Source organism: Salvia splendens, chromosome 8, assembly GCF_004379255.2.
Source record: "Salvia splendens isolate huo1 chromosome 8, SspV2, whole genome shotgun sequence".
In the NCBI taxonomy this organism is placed as follows: domain Eukaryota; kingdom Viridiplantae; phylum Streptophyta; class Magnoliopsida; order Lamiales; family Lamiaceae; genus Salvia; species Salvia splendens.
The window spans coordinates 25,324,341-25,345,737 of NC_056039.1; the positions used below are offsets into that span (position 1 = coordinate 25,324,341).

Consider the following 21,397-nt stretch of genomic DNA (forward strand, 5'->3'; position numbering starts at 1 on the left):
GAAGAAATGCATGTCGTTGTGAGTTGAATGCTCAGTTAGTTATTTGCAGCTTTTCTACCGTACTTGCTATTTCTGGGTCATGGTCCCCACTGTTAATTGTTTTCTGTCTAGCTAAATTAGGTAGTCGTTTACACGGTCTAGGAAGTAAGCTTAATATACCGAAGTCTTGATGATGTTTGATCTCAGCATGTTTACAGCTTTCTAGGTCTAGCGTTTATATTTCCTGCCTAGGTCTAGTAGTAGTTATACCTCAACCATGTTTGCGTGGCAGGAGCCGCTTAGTCAAGAGTCTCTAAATGCTCTCTTACGTGTCCATCTTCGTGGGATCGACCCCTGCTTCTCTATACTAATTTATAGTATTCGGGTTGAGGGATCTTTGAAGGGGAGTTTTGTGTGTACAACGACAGAGTATTCCGTGTTCCCTTGAGTTCCTAGACCAAGTGATCTAGTGGATTCATAGGACTTGGTGTCTCGACCTCACAACATATAAACCCACGCTACTCTTAAACTCGCAACTTCAAACTCAATCACTATTTGGAAAACCGAAAGTTTTGAGAATTTTTGAAAACAAAAAACTTTCAAAAGCAAAGAAACAACTAATTGCAAATAACCACGGAGATAAAAGTATAGAGATAAGGGAATTCTAGGGATGTGATTTCACAATTATGGTTATACAAATTCCAACTACAACACTCTAGCACAGTTCTTACTTTGATAGAACGAGTCATCTAGTTTATGCTCATGCGATACAAACGTTGATTACAAGCATTAGGGTTGTTAATCCTAAATACGTAACTCCTAAAAGCTCCTAAGACCCTTAAAAAAATTTCACTCTCAATTAACAGTGTCATTTTAAAGGAAGCTAATTGTAGTGTCTATTAAGTGAATCTAACTCACCAACCTCCTCTCACGATTATGTAGCAAGTTATATTAAATCATCAGTGAATGTGTCACTCGTGATACGTAATGTGTCTTCATTTTCTATCTTAATTTTAATAATGATAATATGTACCTAGAAATATGATAGACAACTCCAAGCACCGGCTAATCGATCACTAGAAATAAAACTAATTGTGGAAAACAATTATTTGTGGTTTTATATTCCAATTTTAAGGAATGGAAATGACATAAGTCAACAAAGAAAACGGAACATAATTCAAATGACAATTATTCCTCAAATTTAACTGGCATAAATAACTGCAAGATCGCGCATAGCAAATTTTGGGCCTAACACAATTATGTGAAATGAAATGAATAACCATATTTAAATTTTAAAGACTTTGTAGTCATGTCACTATCATATTATTTATCTACAGGAACCTAATGTAATAGTAACAAATAAAATATAGCTGGATTTTGTCGCAAGTGGAAAAAATTCAAGTTCATAATACTATATGCCAATTTGTGAAAAAAAACCAATTTTTTTTTGAAAAATTTCATAATATTAGATGTCATATAGCTTATTTATACACAGCAAGTAAGACAGAGACAAATTACAATCAAAAGTTGGCATAGTCTTGCTGCTAATTACAAACAATCAAAAGTTGGCACAGTCCTTTGCTGCTAATTACAAACACAGTTAGTTAATGTCCCACCTTCATAATTAATTGGAACAAAGCACAAATTACGAACAGATATAAGACTCTAAAACCACCCTTTATAGACCACACGAAGGGAGAAGATATGAAATCATAACATTTACAGCTTGCATCAAACTAGATACAGATGCCGCAGCAAGAAACTGATGCTAATTAACCCTAATGAAAAACCTATGCCAATTTCTCTCATCTGAGCTATTTGAACCTACCTGGTAAATCGCAACTTATGTTAGCCTTTGCTTAACACGTCTGCCATTGGCATCACTTCCGTCCAGGATATCTTCAGTTCCTCGCTTGCCCGAGGCTATTGAGTGTTCATTGATCCCCGCAACATATTCCAATAAATCAGTTAGAACATTAGGACAGCTTTCCTTCAGGTACTCAAACCCATCTGTCTGCATTACAGCTGCATTGAAGGGACACCAGCCTGTTAGTTACATTAAATAGAAGAATACCCAAACTCAACTGAATCACGCACTAGGTTTCAATATCTTGATGACTGACTATGCCTATAAGAGCTATAACAACCCAACAAGATGAGGTTTATCATTTAATGCACACAATATCCAACTCAATTCCTTCAAAGACTATTTATGTTTTATGAGAATAATGAAGTGGAACCTGCGGGCTAGTAAATCGATGCAATGTGTCAATAAACAGTGATCCTAGTGACTAATGATTATAGAACTCAGCCAACCACTATCAAAAAGTTCCTACCAGCAAAAGGAATAATATCTTTTCTTCATTCCACATATATAGGATACTCACAGCTTACAAGTGAAATAATACATACAGCTCAAATTGATTCACAATTAAGACTCGCATGTTCAGAGCATAACAAAAAAAGGCAAGGCAATTAAAAATTGACACCAGAAGAAGACCAAACATCAGCAATTAGAACCATTATAGTAAATTAGCAATGCTCCTGCACTAATTAATCTGGGAAACTAGCATGCACTTCCTTAGGCTTAGACGCGACACTAATTAGTAGTATAAACTACAAATAAGCATTTTCACTCATGTATAAAGCTAAAAGCAAATGCATGGGAAATACATACCTCTAAGATTTTCAGGCAATGCCACAAATTTGAGACAGACGGCTTTTAGCTGGAAACAATGGTGCTGTTCTGCCAGTGCCAATGTTGTTGCAACAGTATTAATTGCTACATCCTCACAGAGTTTAGCCTCGCAGAGCAACCTGAGCCTATCTAAACCATACCGATCAGCAGCAGCAAGTAGGTGCTGAGACATCAAGGTTGAAGCCCATTTTGGGTTCATTCCAGTAAGCTCTTCCATATCAGGTAGTGAGTCCCAGTACATAAAATGAAGCAACGCCTGCAAGGTAGAATGACATAGGGGTTACAGCATAAGGACAATTAACACGAGGAGCACATACCCAGCTCAAATGCTAGTTAATTAAGTTCATTTTCAAGATCTGGCAGAAAACACGATGCAAATACCCAAAATATCATGTTAATCAGAAACACAGTCCACAAGTATCCTCAAAGTTCTTACTATCTTCATAAGGATACATTCTCTCAGGCCAAAAAGAAGCAAATCAAGTAATTTACCCATTGCATGAACTGCCTCACAAAAACATATTGAAGCAATTTGCAAATAGAAGAGCTTCATAGGCATGTAGAGAAAGATAAGTTACTGTCACAGACAGTGTTGACAAAATGTCGTTCGGGTCGCCTGGGTCGAGACCATCACCGCCCCAATATGGGTGGGTTGATCAAGATACAGGGTCGCCGCTGGGTCGCCTGGGTCGAGTGGGTCGCCTGGGTCGAGTGAGTCGCCTGGGTCGCCCTAAGGCCTAAACACATGCTATCTCCGATTTCTCAAATCTCTCACATGTTTTCTGACTCTCTCAATCACAATTCTCTATATATATGCATGCACCACATCAAACTTTTCAAACCTACTTTCTACACTTTAGAATTCGGCCTCTTCACTCCTAAACAAATAAACAATTCAAACATCTTTTGCTGCCACCCTTCATATATTCCTTTGTTTTGATATTTTCAGACAATGGTTTCAATTATTTATTGTGTTATGACTTATGAATTGTTTTGATATTTTGATCATTTCTATTTTCCATTTTATCTCTATTCACATGAATTGCGTCTACATTTATATTATTTGATATATTATAAACATTAGAGCAATATATTTATTTTATTTAATATTAAAAGGCAAAAAAATTAACCTAGCTTTGTGGGTCTCTCGACCCCGTCGACTCGTCGACCCGCGACCCGAATTTTCACCTCATCGACCCGGTGCGCCCCTCGACCCTAACAATACTGGTCACAGATTCTACACATCTATAGTGTTAACAAATATAACTGCAAAAAAATTAGAACTGCAGCACCTCAAATCAAGATGAATACAAATAAATAAACAGATAGAAAGTCTAGTTAATAGCTATAATGAAGATTTAGTATATGAAGCCTCATATGACAAAATTTGAAGTAGACAAATATATGGAAACCCATTAACATAAAGACATTGAACAGTTTTTGGGTGTGGGAGAAGTAGCAAACTACCTTAAAAACTGATGCCTTCATGTCCTCAACTTTTATACATCGTGTGTTCAGATCTTTCATTGGACCATATAATTGAGCCCTGAATACCGGAGACCGGCCTGCAAGTACTAATTTGTGAGCGGAAAAGGTTTCTCCGTCGACTTCAAAATTTACATCAGTTCCTTTTCCACTTTTAAGCAGCTTCCCGAATTGCTGACCAATGTCTGACGGGGGTAACGGGATACAGTAGATCTTAGGTCCCTCTGTGCGAGACTTGACAACACCAACACAACAACGAATTTGAAGACAATCATCTTTAAGGTAGTCAGAAGTTTCCAGAGCATTTCTTTTGAAAAAGCGCTTATAACCCCTGCACCCAAAGTTATAAATGTATGTTAGACTGACCATTTATTTCACTCATTACTATTCAATTTGAGTTTAGAACAAGAAAGTTACATACATACAACAGAGAAAATATGCAAGAGGAGGGAATTCAATTACAGCTTTGCATAAGATACTTAACTAGAAGATGCTTGTCTGATAGAAAACCAGATCAGACAACTTATGACTCTTCTCCAGGTGTGCCCCATAGCTGCGAGCAACAGCTTGAGCAAAGTAAATACAAAATAAAAAGAACTATACAAAGAAGACTATGCTAAATAAAGCATCAATAGAAACATAGGCAACTATGCTTAGATAGACCGCAGAGACATAACAGCAAAGAACAATGAATGTAAGGCTATGAAACTCACAGACTGAAACCTTGCATCCCTCAGTTATAATTTCACCAATAATCAGACAGAACAATACACTAAGCAACTGCATCTAAGGTATATTCTGGTAAAAATTCTTAAGCGCTAAGTGCTACAAATGTGTTCTTCTTTTCAAGGCGACTTGCACCACGAAGTTTCATACTCCCTTCGTCCCATAAATATATGTGCACTTTCCATTCCCGTCTGTCCCATAAAATTATGAGCATTTCCATTTATGGAAAGTTGTCCCAACTCATTACCAATATACATCAACTTATTTACAACTTATACCATTATAGCCCACCATTACACTCATTATCCACTTATTAATAATGTGGGTCTCACTATCCACTAAAACTATTTTAACTACCCTTCTCCTCCACTATCTTACTTTACCAATTGTGCATTAATTCCCATGCCATTTCAAATGCACATATTTTTATGGCACGGAGGAAGTATTTTCAGTAAAAGGCCTTACAGAAAAACCTCCACGTGTTGCTTCCAGCCCCACATCAATGAGAGGACACATGTTCAACATTTTCCTCCAAGGCAAGACCTTTCACAAGAAAACAAATTGACACCCCGAAATAAGGAGAAAACGTTGAAATTAAACCACCAACCATACATAACACCAACATCTATGTATATCCGGAAGTAATGTCGAACTCCTATTCTAACAGTCTAAGCTAACATCAGTACGACTACACAATCGAACGTATTCAACAAGACAATTAAGCCAATGGAAATAAACCAAACGCGAGAAATAGGAAAGAAAACCCACCACATGCTGCCTCGATATTTAAGTGTGTAAGGCCCGCTCTCCAACGCCCTGCTAAAATGGCTATGCACCTTGTGCCTCTCCCTTCCACTCTGATCGAGCAGACTAAGCTCAAAAAGCGCCCTAACATCGGTCCCCTCACTCGCCAAAGCGATGAAAAGCGAGACGTAGGTAGAATTATCCTCCGCGCTCTTCCCATCGGGGTAGAAATAAATCGACCAATCGTATCCGCCAACCATAAACGTATCCGACGCTACGTACTTCCCAATCCCGATCCCCTTCGACAGCGAGTACCCCGCGATCATGAACTCGTGGGACCCGTTAACGGTTTCCGTTCTCGACGTTGACGTGGTCAAAGCCGGATCCGACGGTTTCGATACCTCCAGAGTAAACCTTCCCATTCCAAATAGGTAGAAGAGGGATGAAGTAATCGGGGAACTTTGGGTTGAATGAGAATTGTCGGAAAAAAAACAATTTGGGGGAATTAGGACAGATCTGAGCTAAATTCGGATGATTTAAACAGCGCTTGGACTAAATTGGTGGATATGGATGAGGTAAGTGAGGAGGGAGACGATTGCGCGTGAATCTAGCGTCTTGATCGTTGGAATTTAATTGGAATTTGAGAATTCAGATAGGTAGAGGATGAAATTCTAGGGTTTTGGGGAGCTTATAGAGAGAGAAGATTTAGGTGATGAGCGCATGCCAGAGTATATATAGTTGCGTAACTAGACGTATAAATTTCACTTTGTTTCCGTTTTTTATACATTTGTACTTAAAAATTTGTATAAAAAAACTTATAAAGAAATGCATAATGGATAAAGTAAGATAAAATATAAAAAAATATATTACTCTTAATTTTTAAATTTACTTGAATTAAATTAAAAGTTACTTTTGTTATATTACTCTCTTGTCTCATTAAATATGAAATATTTCCATTTTTAGATTATCTCATTAAAAATGAAACATTTTCTAAAATGGAAACAATATCGTCTTTACATTTTTTTATCTCTCTAACTTTATTTTTTTCTCATTAAATCACAAAAAATACTATATAAAATCTCGAGCCGAAAAGTAAATGTTTCATTTTCAATGAGACGGGAAGAGTATTATGCAGCGATAAGAAAGAAATGATATGAAGACTTTATGTCAAATTTTAACATGATTTCAAGCTTAATTCAAATGTATATAATATTTAGTAAGAATATATATTTTTTAAGTAGCAAATATTGAAGTTAAAATTTCATTATTTTTAAGTGGTTGCAAATTGTTTAGTATGTAATATATTTTAAATCAATTATTATTATAAAATCGACTGTTAATCTAAAATGTTTTACAAAGTTTGATTATGCAGCACAATTTATGTACATTTATTACTATTTTTTATTAATTAATCTCAACCATAATATTATCGTTCTACATTACTAAAACATCAAACAATTTTTATTCTTTTTTTTTTGGTAATTACTTTTTTGTTCTTAATTTAATACACCAAATAAATTTACTCAAAATTCCATATTTTCCAAGAAATTGATTAGGTAATAATCATAATTAACTCTCATAATTAGAAGATTCCAGAACCAGAGTAACGACAAAATCTGAATTTCCACGAATCACAGCCACATGAAAATTGAAACGTGAAATCACATCAAACTAACCCTAGATTTTCTCGGTGACGAACAGATATTTGGAAATTTGACCCTTTGAACAAAAATGGAGAAACAAAATTCTGATTTTTGAAATCAAAGAATAGATGGATTTGGGCTTGATGGTTTCACACAGTTGCCCTCATGGATTGGGGGCTGTTTTCAATCCTGAACATCCGTCCACCAGGCTGCCGAAGGTATACACAATTTCCATTTACTATCTTTACTACCTTATTACTTTCAATCCATAGTTCAGGATTTTTTTTTCTGTGTTTTGAGCTAGAAAGAAATGAAATTGCATGAATTCCATGAATTTGATGCGGTAAAGATTATATTTTTGTGTGTTTAGTGTGTCTAAAATGATGGGGGTTTTGCTGAATTTCAGTTTTAGGGGAAGCTTTTGAGTTTGGATGAAATGGGGTGACTCAGATTAAGTGATTGGTGGGATTCTTCGATTGGGAAGATTAGAGAAAGGACTGAAACTGATATTGTATTTGATTTTGATCCAATAATTAAGCTTCAAGATAAATGAACAATGACTACTGATGATCATCATGCAATTGCATTTGTTTGAATGAATTGGGCGACTATGCTTTGACTTGCTCAGGGTTGAGCTTTTAGATTCATACAAGTGATCATCGTTTCTATAGTCGGCTTGTTTCCTGGTTCGACCTGGCTTCCCTTACCTGCAAAAGTTTTTTAAAAAAGACCAATCTTGCTAGGCTTACCGTATATTTTGGTTCTTGTTGTTATTTTCAGTTCACTATTTTAAGTCATTTCTATATTGGAAGATGGCATGATTCGCTATATTACATATATTCCATGCACACAAGATATAGCAATAGTGCAATACACTACCGAACACGTGAAGTGAATATTTTTTCTGATTCCTTGTGATGTTTGTTTCCGAAGAGATGGAATTTTGACAGATCCCCTTTTACCTTTTCTTGTTTCAGGAGTTGCACCGTTTTCTCCAATATCGCAGTCCAAATCAAGACCTTGTAAATTCTAAGTCCTTCAGTTTATGCCCGCAGCAGAAGGATGAATTGAAATTATCAGGTGGACTATTGGACTGTAACGACTCAGCCTTGAAAAACTCTATAAGGTCAACACTCATTGATGTTCAAGGTTCGCGGCTCTCAGATTCTCTGCTTCAGCACTCATACAATTTTAAAGTTCATAAAATAATCAACTCGTCTTTTCTTAAGCCTTATATTAATTTTTTTCCATTATATTACTACTTAGCATGCTTCGTTGCTCCATCAGAATATTAATAGAATACGGTTCATCTATTAGTTTGTCGAATCAATAGATGGGACATATTAGTAGTACTGAATTGATCTATTTCGAAGCAGATGTTCATCCAGAGTCACTACTCTTGGGCTTCGGAATTGCTGAACAATGCACAAGACATGAGAAAATATTGGAGTTACTTGCATCGGGGTCAATTGAAGTAGAGAATGGTTTACTAGATCTGTCCATGCTCTATGATATGATGGGGCCTCGAAACCTCATAACTGATTCAGCTCAGCAACCATTGACATCTTGTGGTGAACGGTGTCTTTGTGCTGCTGAGTCTCTTGTTTACCCATCAAGAGAACTGTACATGAAGGAACCAGTATTGAATGTAGTTGGAGACAGGAGCAGTTGTAGAGAGCATACATTGCAGCATATGGGGGAGGATATGACTCATGTGGTTCCTGTCATTTCTCACCTTCATTTCTCGAAGAACACAGTTACGTCTAGACGAAGAGCAATGCTGGTCCCTTATTTTGAATGGTACCCCCCTCATTTCTTTACTTGGCCCTGCGTAACTTTGTGTTTGCACATACATTTTATTGGGCTGGTTTGTAGGTTAGGAGAAATTGAAGCATAATTTGTATAAATAGTTAAATACCGATCGATGCCTTGAAGTACAGAACTTAAACTCTAGAGGAAGACAACTTTGAGTTAATCAACTATGACTTTGAATTCCTTGTTTGTTTGCCTTCCCTAGTGAGTTCAAACAACGTACTAACCAACTTGATATCTTAAAGGATTTAGGCCTTTATTCTCTTCATCTTGTAATGAGTTGATTATCGGGATTTTGAAGTGCTTGTTTTATTTTACTAATAAAATATATGTAGACAAAATTTCCTTAATTCTTGCATTCAATTTTTTTCTAGGCGGAGAAGAGGGCGTTCTAATATGGATCCATCAAAGCTTGCAACAGAGAAAGTTGAACCGCTCAATAGGTAAGAACATGCTTTTATCTGAATTTGTGTTTGTTCAAGGACGTATATTTTATGAATGTAAACGAACGACAAAACAGCAGCATATATATTACAATTCGTGTATGAAAGCTTTTTTCTTGTGTGGTCAGTCATGTAAAAGAGAAGGTGAAGACCTCACAGAAGAGAAAGGCAAGTCCCAAAACGATGAAGGAGAGAGACATCTCATGCAACAGCTACCTTTACGCGTGTGAAAGTCTGCTCTCCATAATTGTCAACAGGAAGCAGCAGGGCAGGAATGAAATCGCCTCGTTGAAGAAATCTGGTCCTCAGCTCAATGATCTTCTGACCGGTTTTTCTGCCAGCATTGCTGGAACTGGTGTTGCTGTTGTCCTAGGTGTTGTCTGCAGAGTTTTGTGCAACCAGGTGCCATTCTGCACGTCAAAACTTTTGAGCACCGGATTCGGTTTAGGGCTGGTTTGGCTTTCTTCAGCTGTGAATAGATTAAGGAACACGGTTATCTCTATCAGCAAATCTTCTGGGAAGTTGGGTGCTCACGAAGAGGAAATGATGGATCGACTGGATAGAAATTTGAAGGATGTTTGGTTCCGAGTAGCTGCAGTGATGACGGTTGCAGTGCTGCAGTTGGCCTGATCAGGAAAGGCTCTGTATATTGCTTTGATGGACTTATGCGTGTACTAATAGCTTGAACTTGAATTGGTTGACAATATATATCGAGAAACGCTAGCCTTTCCTTGTGTAGTCGGGTCACGGTAACTATTTGCGATTATAAGAGTTATATGCTGCATAACAATAAAACAACATACTAGCTTTACAAAAATAACATTGGCAGTTGTTGATATGCTTCCATAACAAGAATTTTATTTTTGTACTAAAATGGCTATATATCTTGAAACAAAACCACATCAACAAGAATTGGAATATAACAGTAGCAACTGTAAGCTTTATAAACATATGCAAGTATCTATCCGTAATCAGCGTGTGATACAACAGAAGACCGAAATATACAGTATGCGGAGCTTCGAATAGGCAAAACTTCAAGACTCTAGAAATAAAATCTCACAACCGAAGATCAAAGCTCATCTTTTGTTGGAGATGTTTGATAACAAGCTTCATCCCAGTAGTAGGGGAACTTTAACCTCGTAGCTGTGTGTGGCATATTCCAATCATCGTATATGAACCTAAAACCAAAAATCATAAACCGTCAAAACACAAACTACAGGGCGCAGCAGATTAACATCTCATTATAACCACATTATAAGAGTATTATGTTCCCGCAGCTTGTCTGATTTGCCTCATAAGAAATATCTCAGGCGAGCACATAGAGGCCCAACAAGAGTCGGGGGAAAGATCACTTCTGTGAAGATGCCTAACTTTAGAAACAGGCTGCTCTGCCCAATACATCAAAATCGATTATTTCTTGATGATAGTGTAACCAGGGGTTAATACTCCAACGCATGAAGTATATCTTCACAAAGTAATGACAGTTGAACATACTTGATGGACTGATGGAGTTCTAGAAGTCCAAAAATCTAATGCAGCGAGTAGTGAGGCCTATCTATTGGCAATGAGACAGAGTACATTGTAACTTACACTTTAACCGGAGGTCTAGATATAACAACAAGAACTTGCAAATCCTCGTGTTCATCCGTGTTCCACACCTGCATATAATCACAGTCGGGAGAAAACGAGAAGGTATTTTATTCAAAGTGGGCAAGGGCCAATCAGCATTATTAAAGTCAGTTATTGAAGAGCTATTGAAATTTTAATCAATATTTCAGTGGACGGGAGAAAAAAACAGATCAACATTCAGTGAAGTCAGGACCCCAAATGCATATTTTATCATAAGTTAAATAATATTGTACATGAAAGAAAGATTCCTAGTCCTAACAGATGCCAAGCCACAATAGGTTTCATAAATATTTATCTTCTCAGCATCAACTCATCACCCCTGACTAGCTAATCAAACCAACACTGATCCAATATCTTCGATTCTTCTATATTCCTCCCACTATGATTCGATCCACAACGCACAACTCCAAAAAACACACCCTGCTGCTTTAGCATATCACGTGTAACAATCATCACCTAAATCTACGAGGACAAAATTCAAGACAACAGAAAACCAAACAAGCCAAAATACCTGATGAGCATCATTCACAGGAACAAAAAATGTACTATTCTTGAAAATCGGAAATTCCTGAGGACTGCCTGGATAATTTTTGTGTGAATTTGAGGCAAGGTAGAGTGTGCCACTCCCTTTCAGAACAACAAAGATTTCCTCACATGAATGCCGATGAATCGGTGTACGAGCACCCGGAGCAAATGTCTGAAGCCAAACCTCAATCTGCCAAAGGCATCATTCAAACAAAGCACACCTATTTCAAATGTGAAAATTTAAATAACTAGAAACTGAAGAATCCTCATTTAAACAAAGCACTGAAATCATCATACTATAAAACTCAACTAAGCTGGGAATTAGAAAAACCCTAGCTCAATCAAAGCACTAAGACCAGAATTACTCAATAGAATTCAAAATTGAGAAAACACAAAGCGTAAAAAGGAATTAATTGAGCTATAATTACCTCCTTAAAACCGTGCAATGCAGAACCGGCAACGGTGATGTGAGATAAACCCTGCCTACCATAGTTATCCTGAGGAATTTCACTTATGTTTCGGACTATGGGAAATCCTGCAATTCAACGATATGATTTATAAGTTGTTGATTAAATTGATGCACGCAATCTGTGTGACGAAATGAAGCGCTTACCATTGACTGCACAGGAAGAACTTTCGACAGTGGTAGAGAAGTGAAGTGCGATGAAGAAAGGAATCCAAAGAAAAGCCATCATTTTTCGAGATTCTTCGGCTTCAATTTGCAAATTTATACTCCAGTTTTGAAGGAAACATGGAAATTATAATTATTGTTTAATACTCATCTCTTAAATATAGTGGAGTATAAATTAGAGTATTTCTTTTTTCATTTGTCACAATACCAAACTTCTCACTTGTAATAGTAGTAGTAGTAAATTTTACACAATAAATCGTTCGGCAAATAAAAATTTATGTATTTTGTTATAGGCATATGATTTAAACAAGAATGCATTTAAATACAAAAATAAGACTCAAATCTTGGTCCAAGAATTAAGTGAATTAGTGGTCAATAATTAACCAAAAACACGGAGGATCATTATTATACAGTTTTAGGTCATATTATAAAATTTGGGTTTGATGTTATATTAAGATCATTTTAGGTCATCCTTTGTTAGAATGGCCTAAAAATAAACTAACAATGACCTAAAAATGCTATACGTATGATTCTATTTTGCGTTCTGTTACTTCTGTAATTAAATCTAGTTTTGCATAGATCTAACCTCATTACAACACTATAAATTTGTTTTATAAACTACGTTGTTTAAGGGTGTCCACTATAGGAGGACAACCGCCTCCCACCACCGCCCCCCTTCTCGCACAGCCGTTTCATAGCCGCGGCTCACCGTTTCCACGCAATAGGGCGCCGCGGCCCTCGCCCCACCCCTTCTTCCTCAGCTGTGTCCTTGGCGACTCGGCGCCGAACGCCCTTCCGCCCCCGATTTTTTGTCCACTTCGGGGTGGACGCCCTACCCACTATAGACAGGCGCGACTTTGCCGGGGCGGCCGGCGTGCCGCCCCTATAGTGGACACTCTAAAAGGAACCAACGATTAGATGACGTAGACATTAAATTCCACATTTACTTTCAACAATGTGAGACTTGTGACATGTGATGTGTGACATATGTTGTGCGTCGTGGTACGGGCGACATGAATTATGGATCAAGATCTTAGCAATCGATTTTTTAGTTGTCTTTAGGCCAGTTTGGTGGGGGGTTTTTCTACCCCAATTTAATACTTCTGGACCACAATAACATCCTCCCTTCCTCCAATGACCACCTTTCTTTTTTTGTTTGTCCTAATTAAGATGGTCATATTCCAATTTTGAAAATAACCTCATCTCTCCTCTCTCCTCATTAAAATATTCAACTACCTCTTTCCTCTCCGCTTTATTCCACCTAACAACACCTCCTAAAATCTCATGTCACTCAAGAATGTGTCCATCTTGGGAGTACCAATAAGACATGACACAGTTTCTGCATTGGGCTCATGCATGCATATAGCCTATAGGGTATTTTAGGGGCGTCTCTCGGAACGACCAACGATGTAAACGTCAATCTAGGTATGTCTGTCAAATGGCCAATGTCATGAACACATGTCCAGATGCATCTCTAGTCAATCAAAAATAGACATATAGTTTTGTATGAGACAGATTTTAATGTGCAATTGATAAAGTAGTAATATATAGGGGAAAAAAGTAAGAGAGTTGTAATGTTAGTGTATCGTAGGTCCAGTAGTATTTAAATATTTTAAACTTTTTATATTTAAAAATTAGTGTAATCTTGGTGAATGAATCAAAATGGTAAAACTGGTCTATTTTGTATGGAGGGTGCTAATATTTTCCAAGTTGTTCTAATTTCAATCTTTTCTTAGAGCATCTCCAGTGGTTCTGGACATGCAATAGCCCTCCCATAGCCTTGCCACTGTCACATCATCAGCACTAAAATCCTCCCGCCACATCATCTGGACATGTAACAGAACATGCAATAGCCCTCCCATAGCCTATCCACATCACTAATAACAATTATATAATTTAATTTACAATCGTAGCAACATACGGAATTTAATTTACGAGACAAATACAGAAAAATTGAATAATACTATTAAAATTTCACAAAGTACAATAATTTAAAAAAAAGTACATTAATTTTAAAAAAAGTACAAAAATTTAAAAGTACAATAACAAAATTTACATAAAAAATCACTCATCGTCGCCGTCCTCGCCTCCGTCGTCGCCCAACCCTTCGTCGTATATATAGTGTTTCGAAAATTTTTTAAAAAAATTAAAAATCTGACGCCGGTCTGACACCGATCTGGGGCCTACAATGGCGCCGTGAGGATCGGTGTCAGCCCAAGAATCGGCGTGAGCACGCCGATTTCGCCGACGCCGGCTGCAATGGTTCGGCGTCAGCACCGGCGTCCGCGAAAAATCGGCGTGCCGGTGCCGACGCTGCCATTGGAGATGCTCCTACTTCCCTGTAAATAGATACTATACCAATTACTCCTAATAAATCGTGTATAATTAATTATGTTGGCAAAATATAGAGATTCTAAAATAGAAATGGAGACGATATTTTGAATTTTTGTTTTGGCCCTAAAGAAAGAAAAGCAGTGAAGTTGACAACAACAAAAAAAATTGATAAACACCACCGTTTTCTCTCTCTAATCGCTCCTCCTAATCTTTGGTGGTCGTTCCGGGTCTCCGGAGGTGTATCATAGTCTCATTTTCCCGGAAATTTTCCCCCTTCACTCGCCGATCTCTCGCTAATGGGGTCTTGATCAGGTTATTCCACACTTTACCTTTCCTCTTCGTTTTCGGTTTTATTGATTTCTACGCCTTCTTATTCATTCTAATTGGAAGAATTTCTGTGTGATTTTGTTATTAGAATATATTGCAGCGATCAAGGTTATTTTTTTCTGTTAATTGCCGTTGCTTCTCAAATTAATTAAATTTTACGAACTAGGGTTTTGATCCTTACAAAGGAAGTGTGTAATTGGGCATCAAGATTCAATTTCAATTCGAATTTCTGGTAGCTGGTTGTGTGTGTTTGGATTCGAATACAATTGCGCCAAAGATCTCTGCAACTGAAGTTTATATGATTCCTTCCTTCCTTGAAGTTATGAAATTCTTGAAATTGGAGTTGTATGTGTGTGTAAAGGGAGCTGCAACGGATGAACATGCTATTTGATGCAGGGTCCTCTTTGAGTTTCCGTGATAAGAGTAGCTGTTGGATCGATCATATGAGGTGCTTACTCGGTTCATTGGGCGATTCAGATGTACAACTGCTGGTGTGTTTTTACTTTTCTTGAATTTGCTTAGTTTCGAGTTCAATTGCTGAGTTTGCTTACAAGCTTTAGCTTCAATTTTTGTTTTATTTGGAGTCGTGAATGATTAATCTTCTATCTGAATTCCTATTGGACAGGTGAATTTCGGTGAATTGAATTCTTTCACGCATAAGCTTGTCGAATTATCATATTGGAGTTCTAGTAATATAGTAGAGGGAGGGTATTATGGCTGAGGGAGTCGAGCAACTTGAACTTAAGTTCAGAATCTTCGATGGGACAGATATCGGTCATGGTTCTTATTCGTCATCCATCACAGTTGCAACTCTTAAGCAAAGGCTTCTTTCCGAGTGGCCTCAAGGTTTTCTTCTCTTTATGATTTCGTTTGTGTTACTTGACTTTCTCTACATAAGTGGTTCTCTTTCCTAATCAATTCTGAGGATTCCATTTTGCAGTTTCATTGTTAGGATGAGTAGTTTCTAGGATGGACCAGTGTCGATTGTTTGATAATATGGGATTTACAACTTTTATGTCTGTTTCACCAACTTTTATCGGAGATTTTGATCAAGCCTATTCTCTTCTGCATCAACAGATAAATCAGTAGTCCCAAAGTCAGTAAATGATATGAAAATAATCCATGCTGGGAAGGTTTTGGAGAATGCCAAAACAGTTGCTGAATCTAGAGCGCACGTAGGCGACCATCCCAGTGGAGTTATTACAATGCATGTTGTTGTACAGCCAGCTGTTGTTAAGAAAAAGACAGGTTCGTTTCGCTTGACTTGGCATTAAAAGTTTCCCATGTTATTTGCTGCAATACTAATATCATTTGGCTGCGTTGGACTAAAGCCGCCGCTTGCAAATCATATCCCAATTTTCAATGTGATGGCAGTAGATAGATATCAGCATAGTAAAGCTTGTGTTCTTAATCACGATTTACTTGTTGCACCATAAGGTCTAAAGTCGAGCAATCGTCTTGTAATTTCAATGCAGATAAGAATCTATCCGGGAAACAAAAACAGGGCTCGTGTTCCTGCACTTTTTCCTGCACTATCCTTTAGGGGCCTGCCTGTAAAGAGCATCAAAATGGTGAGGCCATCTTTTCGTGCCCTTTTTTGTTTTTGTTTTTGTTTTGTAGTTTTTACTTTCATTGAAATATAATATAGTGCACCGTAGCATCAACGATGAAAGGCTCTTTGAGAAACTAAATGAATTGGCCTCTATAATTTGAAACATTGCGTTCATACATGTAATCATCAATCTTTGTGGATCTAAATTTGTGCACTTCTTGTTTTCTGGTCTCAAATCAACTATGATGAGATAAAATTGAAAGAGAAAAAAACTTAGCTTCTTCTTTTGTGAATGTAATAATGGTCTTTAATTTTGAAGCTCAATTGTTTAATTGCCCACTTAAATTACTCCATAACTCAGCAAGGCAACCTATCCTAGAATAGGTCGATTTGTTTGATTTATTGGAGTGTTTATTTGCTCAAGAATATACACATGTTATTCAGAAGTTCACCATATCCATATCTAATGTTTGTGTTTTTGCATACATGATAAATCTAGTTTGAGTTTTGGTTTAGTTGAAGAAAATCTTGTGTTTTGTTTCTTCTGTTTGAAAGGCTTATTTTTATCTAGAAATATAAGATGAGATTATCTTGTGAAAAGTTCGTTGAGCTGGTTCGTTTTACCAAAAATGCTGAGTTTTTCCTTGTTATTCAAAAAATAAAGAAATAAAGCAAATTACAAGAAAAACCATCATAACTTGGTGAAATTCTGGGCGATTTCTACAACTTTAAAAAAATGGTCAATTACTGCATGTTATAATTTTGACATTTTTTTCAACCTAATCTCATATTTGAGAGAAATTATATTTGATGTGGCAAACAGAAATGTTAACTAAATGTTGCTTTTTAATACACTTAGTAAGTCACATATTTAATTTTTATAAATGTAAATGCCATGTTAATAAATTCATAAAGACGTTATAAAAAATTTCAGCAGAAGGGGGTATCACTCAAAAGTATCCACAACTTGGTTTGAGTTCAGTAGTATCAATATGAATGCATATATTTCATTGCAATGCTTTTGCTTTTACTTTTACTTTTACTTTAGTTTCAATGGATTCAGTTAGTGGTTACTTGTTTTGCAAAAATAAAATACTTAAACAAGCTACAAAAAATTGTTGGCGAAAATGAACCCCCCATGGCTCTTTCTATTTGAAAATAGGAAAAAAAAATTAAGGATCTTATCACCTTTGATTCAATTTCTCTTTTAATATGAAGAATTTATGCTCATGGAGTTTTAAAGGCCAAAATACCAAATTTATCAAGAACATTTTTACATCATCACAACTCATCAGGTCGGAATCAGAAATGAAATTGGGAGTAGTATCCAATAATGGAATAAAACCAATATAATACGTGTTCTAGAGTGGTAGTTTGAAGTTTGTATAAGAGAAGGAAAACAATGAGCCTCCCAAAGAATTGTTACACAATTAAGCCCAGATTTTAAACCTAATATATATGAAACAAAAATTTATTTTACACCATTTAAACTTGATTTACAAGAAATTAAAGAATTAAAGTACTATTTTCGTCCCACTCAAAATGTCCACATTATTGAGTGACACATGATTCTAGGAGAAGTTGTTAGATGGAGTAAGTAGAAAGAAAAATGTAGAATATTTTAATGGCGAGAGATAAGAGAATGATTTAATTCTAAATATAGAAAGTGAACATATTGAGTGAGACAAATTAAAAAGGAAAAAAAATGGACACTTGAATGAGACGGAAGGAGTAAAACATACTCCTTCGGTGCACGTTACTTGAGTCACTTTTTTTTACATTTGTTTTGTAAAAATTAAAATATTAAAGTGAAGAGAAAGTAAAGTAAAGTAAAAGAGAGAATTGTGTTACTATTTCTAAGATTTTCTTATTTTACCAAAAAATATAGTAGTATCTGTTAGTATTTACAAAAAGGATGATTTCTTCATGAAATAAAAAGAGGAATTATTAGTACGCATAAATAGAAACGACGACGACACATCTTATCCTCGGAGAAGATGGGAATAAATGTGTTGAGCTTGGCGACACCAACAATCGTAAACCCAATAATCAACAACGGGATGCATAAATTCGCCAAGATCGAGTCACCAAACAACAAGCTTCAACTCCGCCGCGCCGGATTTCCCAACACTAGAACTAGAAGACTCCGTTGCTCGATTCGCGACGAACAACACCTGGATTCACCTCAAGAACTCAGGGTTCCTAGCCATTGGTTGGAGCCTCGTAGAGCCGCTGAGGTTAATCTAATTTTCTTATTAATTATTTTTATTTCTATTTCTATTTTTCAGATCAATTTTACCATTTTAGAAAACAATTTAGGTTGTAATAAATTTAAGCATACGTATGGTGAGACGTAGATCAGATTGATTCATTGATTGTGGGTAGTTTACATAATTTGCAGGGCTTAAGCCCCTCCCCGTTTCATTTAGGGTCCGTTAATGTTTGAAGTAAAAAAGATCTACGATTCTAGTCCACTGTGAAGCGGTTTTTAAAAAATTTTACTATATCCGTCCTATAAAAATATATGCACAATTAATGCACAATTGATAAATTAAGAGAATGAAGGATTTCAAGGTAGTGGAAACCTACATTATTATGGTATTAGTGTTTAGAATACGTGCATTAGTGTTTAATAAGTTATAATGATTTGTTATAGTTGTATAAGTTGTAAATAAATTGATATATATATATGAGTAAATGGAAATGTCATATTTTTATAAGACTGACAAAATGGAAATCACACATATTTTGTGGAACGGAGGGACTAGGGAGTATAAATATACCTAAAAACCCGTAAAATTGATTGTGATGAGCAGGAATCGGCATGGCTAAGAGAGACGCTGCAGAAGTGGTTGGACGAGGAGTACTGCCCTGAGGCGACGAACGTAGAAATAAGCAAGATTGCGGGTGATTCACTGTACAAATCGTTGGTGGAAAAACGAGCTGATTTGGGAGAGATCCTCTTGAAAATGGCTCTTGAACTGGAGTCCATATCCTACCAAGATAGCTTCCATGGAGCCTTCTCCTCAGCAAATGCAGCTGTTAATCTTATTGTTCAGCGAATATTGCAGGACTAATCTATCAATATATGTATATATTGCTTAGAATCTATGGAGTGGAAATTATTGTTGATGGATTCAATTCTCATGTTTTGTCATCCAAATCTTGCAACAACTCCTACTTTACTTTTCTTATTACTCCCCCCACCCCGTTTCTTATAAATAGGGCCTACCTGGATGGCTCGGGTTTATTAGTAAAGTATGCAAGAGAAAGAGAAAATCATGTTAGTGACAATAGAAAGTGAGCTAATTTTATTGGATGACTAAAGTAACAAAACAAGACTGTATTTTGGTAGGAGTATAATAATAAGGGTCGTCCGCCATGCCATTATATGTCTCATTTTTCCTTTTTCGTCTGTTCACAATAAATGTCATATTTCACTTTTACTATATTCGGTAAGTAGACCTTACATTCCACGTGGACAAAGGGTACTATAATTAGAAAAATAAAATAACCACAAAAAGGGGCATTCCAAGAATTGAACTCGGGAGCTCTCACACCCTAAGCAAGAATCATACCACTAGGCCAAAAGTCCATTTATGTCAACGAGTCATTTTCTTTATTTAACTAGAAGGGGGAGGGGGGGGGGGGGGGGACTTGCAATGATCTTCTGTCATTATCTATTGTCACAGATCACAATCCTTCCTTTCCAAGAAATACAAGTGAGAACGGAATAGAAAATCTTTACTTCCAAATGGATTGTTATATTTTTTTTATCAAACTCCTCATCTATTGGTGTTTTTATCTAGCATACGGAAATAGATAAGACTTGAGCAAAATCATGCTGTCATTTTTGCTTGCAACTAATGCAAATGCAAATGTTTGTCGTCAACAATTGGGTTGCTTCAATTTTCTACAAAGACATTACAAAGAGTCTAACTATCGAGAAGCTAGTATATTTGAAATCGGACAAAGAAAACAACTTTTCTCCTATACATCAAAAATTCTTTGTGTAAATTCTCATCACCTACGTTATTATCAAAATATTTTAAGGATTCATTTTAGTACATAAACTATATGATGAATGAACATAGGAATAGAAAAGATATTTTAAGAATTCATTTCAATATTAAGATGTATTATGAATCAACATATAAAACAACGATATTTTAAATGTACATTTTGGTGCATACGGAATAAGATATACTATTAAGAATCAACACCAAAATAAAACAAAGAAAGATGACATAATTAAGACTTGAACAAAGATTTCATGTTTCAAAGACTAACAATTTTATGATGTATATTGACCAACAACTTATTTGTACAAATGAGGGGAGCCATCATGCCATAGTATTTTCCGACTCGATAATAATGGACCATTAAGCTCTTCGGACAGGCCAACCAGTTAAATATCGAACCTAAAAGAAAGTAAACCAGACCAATATGTTTATTATCATACCTATGATTTGTTTTCTCATGATATTTTCTTAGGAGTGTTACTAGAATTATGACCCAATCTCTTATTGTAAATTGAATCCGGAATTATTTAGTTAAGTTTATGGTTTAGCATCGCTCCTATAGACATATATACACATCATACGGTACTGGTTAAACTATTCTTGTGTTCATAATGAAAATGTTTTATGAAAGATGAATATATTACAAAAGAATATTTGAACATCACTACGCTGAGAAAAGATATGCTTAAAAATGCTGATAAATCAGTTTTATGTATATAAATGTTAAAAATTCTTAATTCTTATCCCACGGAGTGACTTGGTGATGATCCTAGCTCCTCTATATAAGTGTGGATAACCCTCCTCTTTATAAGGTTTTTTAAGGGGTGAGTGATTCGTTTCTTAAGTG

The 21,397-nt window shown here is 36.2% G+C and overlaps 5 protein-coding genes across 5 annotated transcripts; 3 read left to right on the plus strand and 2 right to left on the minus strand.

Moving 5' to 3' along the window:
* Window positions 1-1,493: 1,493 nt before the first annotated feature.
* Window positions 1,494-6,350, minus strand: LOC121745633 (BTB/POZ and MATH domain-containing protein 2-like). The gene is made up of 4 exons (XM_042139615.1): window positions 5,657-6,350; window positions 4,145-4,493; window positions 2,657-2,933; window positions 1,494-2,004 (listed from the first exon to the last, which is right to left on the minus strand). Exons 1-4 carry the CDS (start codon window positions 6,052-6,054, stop codon window positions 1,823-1,825), a joined length of 1,206 nt encoding a protein of 401 aa, XP_041995549.1. The 5' UTR covers window positions 6,055-6,350; the 3' UTR covers window positions 1,494-1,822.
* A 925-nt stretch (window positions 6,351-7,275) lies between these two features.
* On the plus strand, window positions 7,276-10,268 carry LOC121745082. The gene is made up of 5 exons (XM_042138859.1): window positions 7,276-7,493; window positions 8,253-8,424; window positions 8,652-9,075; window positions 9,462-9,530; window positions 9,659-10,268. The coding sequence occupies exons 1-5, from the start codon at window positions 7,404-7,406 to the stop codon at window positions 10,158-10,160; spliced, it is 1,257 nt and encodes a 418-aa protein (XP_041994793.1). The 5' UTR covers window positions 7,276-7,403; the 3' UTR covers window positions 10,161-10,268.
* Window positions 10,269-10,416: 148 nt separating this feature from the next.
* LOC121745083 (auxin-binding protein T85-like) lies at window positions 10,417-12,458 on the minus strand. The gene is made up of 5 exons (XM_042138860.1): window positions 12,298-12,458; window positions 12,113-12,219; window positions 11,671-11,874; window positions 11,121-11,188; window positions 10,417-10,708 (listed from the first exon to the last, which is right to left on the minus strand). The coding sequence occupies exons 1-5, from the start codon at window positions 12,377-12,379 to the stop codon at window positions 10,600-10,602; spliced, it is 570 nt and encodes a 189-aa protein (XP_041994794.1). The 5' UTR covers window positions 12,380-12,458; the 3' UTR covers window positions 10,417-10,599.
* Window positions 12,459-14,756: 2,298 nt separating this feature from the next.
* On the plus strand, window positions 14,757-16,734 carry LOC121745543 (membrane-anchored ubiquitin-fold protein 3-like). The gene is made up of 5 exons (XM_042139497.1): window positions 14,757-14,961; window positions 15,373-15,467; window positions 15,602-15,822; window positions 16,054-16,224; window positions 16,452-16,734. The coding sequence occupies exons 3-5, from the start codon at window positions 15,690-15,692 to the stop codon at window positions 16,517-16,519; spliced, it is 372 nt and encodes a 123-aa protein (XP_041995431.1). The 5' UTR covers window positions 14,757-14,961; window positions 15,373-15,467; window positions 15,602-15,689; the 3' UTR covers window positions 16,520-16,734.
* Window positions 16,735-16,882: 148 nt separating this feature from the next.
* LOC121745542 lies at window positions 16,883-19,685 on the plus strand. Its single transcript, XM_042139495.1, has 2 exons — window positions 16,883-18,765; window positions 19,345-19,685. The coding sequence occupies exons 1-2, from the start codon at window positions 18,526-18,528 to the stop codon at window positions 19,603-19,605; spliced, it is 501 nt and encodes a 166-aa protein (XP_041995429.1). The 5' UTR covers window positions 16,883-18,525; the 3' UTR covers window positions 19,606-19,685.
* The last annotated feature ends 1,712 nt before the right edge of the window (window positions 19,686-21,397 follow it).

What these genes read in the sequence shown, in the direction of transcription:
- LOC121745633 (XM_042139615.1), bottom strand. Translation starts at nt 6,054, where the DNA reads ATGGGAAGGTTTACTCTGGAGGTATCGAAACCGTCGGATCCGGCTTTG. An exon ending in TGAAGGCATCAGTTTTTAAG is followed by an intron (nt 2,934 to 4,144) that starts GTAGTTTGCTAC and finishes TCTACCTTGCAG; the next exon opens with GCGTTGCTTCATTTTATGTA. An exon ending in ATTGCCTGAAAATCTTAGAG is followed by an intron (nt 2,005 to 2,656) that starts GTATGTATTTCC and finishes CCTTCAATGCAG; the next exon opens with CTGTAATGCAGACAGATGGG.
- LOC121745083 (XM_042138860.1), bottom strand. Translation starts at nt 12,379, where the DNA reads ATGATGGCTTTTCTTTGGATTCCTTTCTTCATCGCACTTCACTTCTCT. An exon ending in CATTGCACGGTTTTAAGGAG is followed by an intron (nt 11,875 to 12,112) that starts GTAATTATAGCT and finishes TGCCTTTGGCAG; the next exon opens with ATTGAGGTTTGGCTTCAGAC. An exon ending in CTGTGAATGATGCTCATCAG is followed by an intron (nt 11,189 to 11,670) that starts GTATTTTGGCTT and finishes GATTATATGCAG; the next exon opens with GTGTGGAACACGGATGAACA.
- LOC121745542 (XM_042139495.1), top strand. Translation starts at nt 18,526, where the DNA reads ATGGGAATAAATGTGTTGAGCTTGGCGACACCAACAATCGTAAACCCA. An exon ending in AGCCTCGTAGAGCCGCTGAG is followed by an intron (nt 18,766 to 19,344) that starts GTTAATCTAATT and finishes TGTGATGAGCAG; the next exon opens with GAATCGGCATGGCTAAGAGA.
- LOC121745082 (XM_042138859.1), top strand. Translation starts at nt 7,404, where the DNA reads ATGGATTTGGGCTTGATGGTTTCACACAGTTGCCCTCATGGATTGGGG. An exon ending in CGTCCACCAGGCTGCCGAAG is followed by an intron (nt 7,494 to 8,252) that starts GTATACACAATT and finishes TTCTTGTTTCAG; the next exon opens with GAGTTGCACCGTTTTCTCCA. An exon ending in AACACTCATTGATGTTCAAG is followed by an intron (nt 8,425 to 8,651) that starts GTTCGCGGCTCT and finishes ATTTCGAAGCAG; the next exon opens with ATGTTCATCCAGAGTCACTA.
- LOC121745543 (XM_042139497.1), top strand. Translation starts at nt 15,690, where the DNA reads ATGGCTGAGGGAGTCGAGCAACTTGAACTTAAGTTCAGAATCTTCGAT. An exon ending in TCTTTCCGAGTGGCCTCAAG is followed by an intron (nt 15,823 to 16,053) that starts GTTTTCTTCTCT and finishes CTGCATCAACAG; the next exon opens with ATAAATCAGTAGTCCCAAAG. An exon ending in TGTTGTTAAGAAAAAGACAG is followed by an intron (nt 16,225 to 16,451) that starts GTTCGTTTCGCT and finishes ATTTCAATGCAG; the next exon opens with ATAAGAATCTATCCGGGAAA.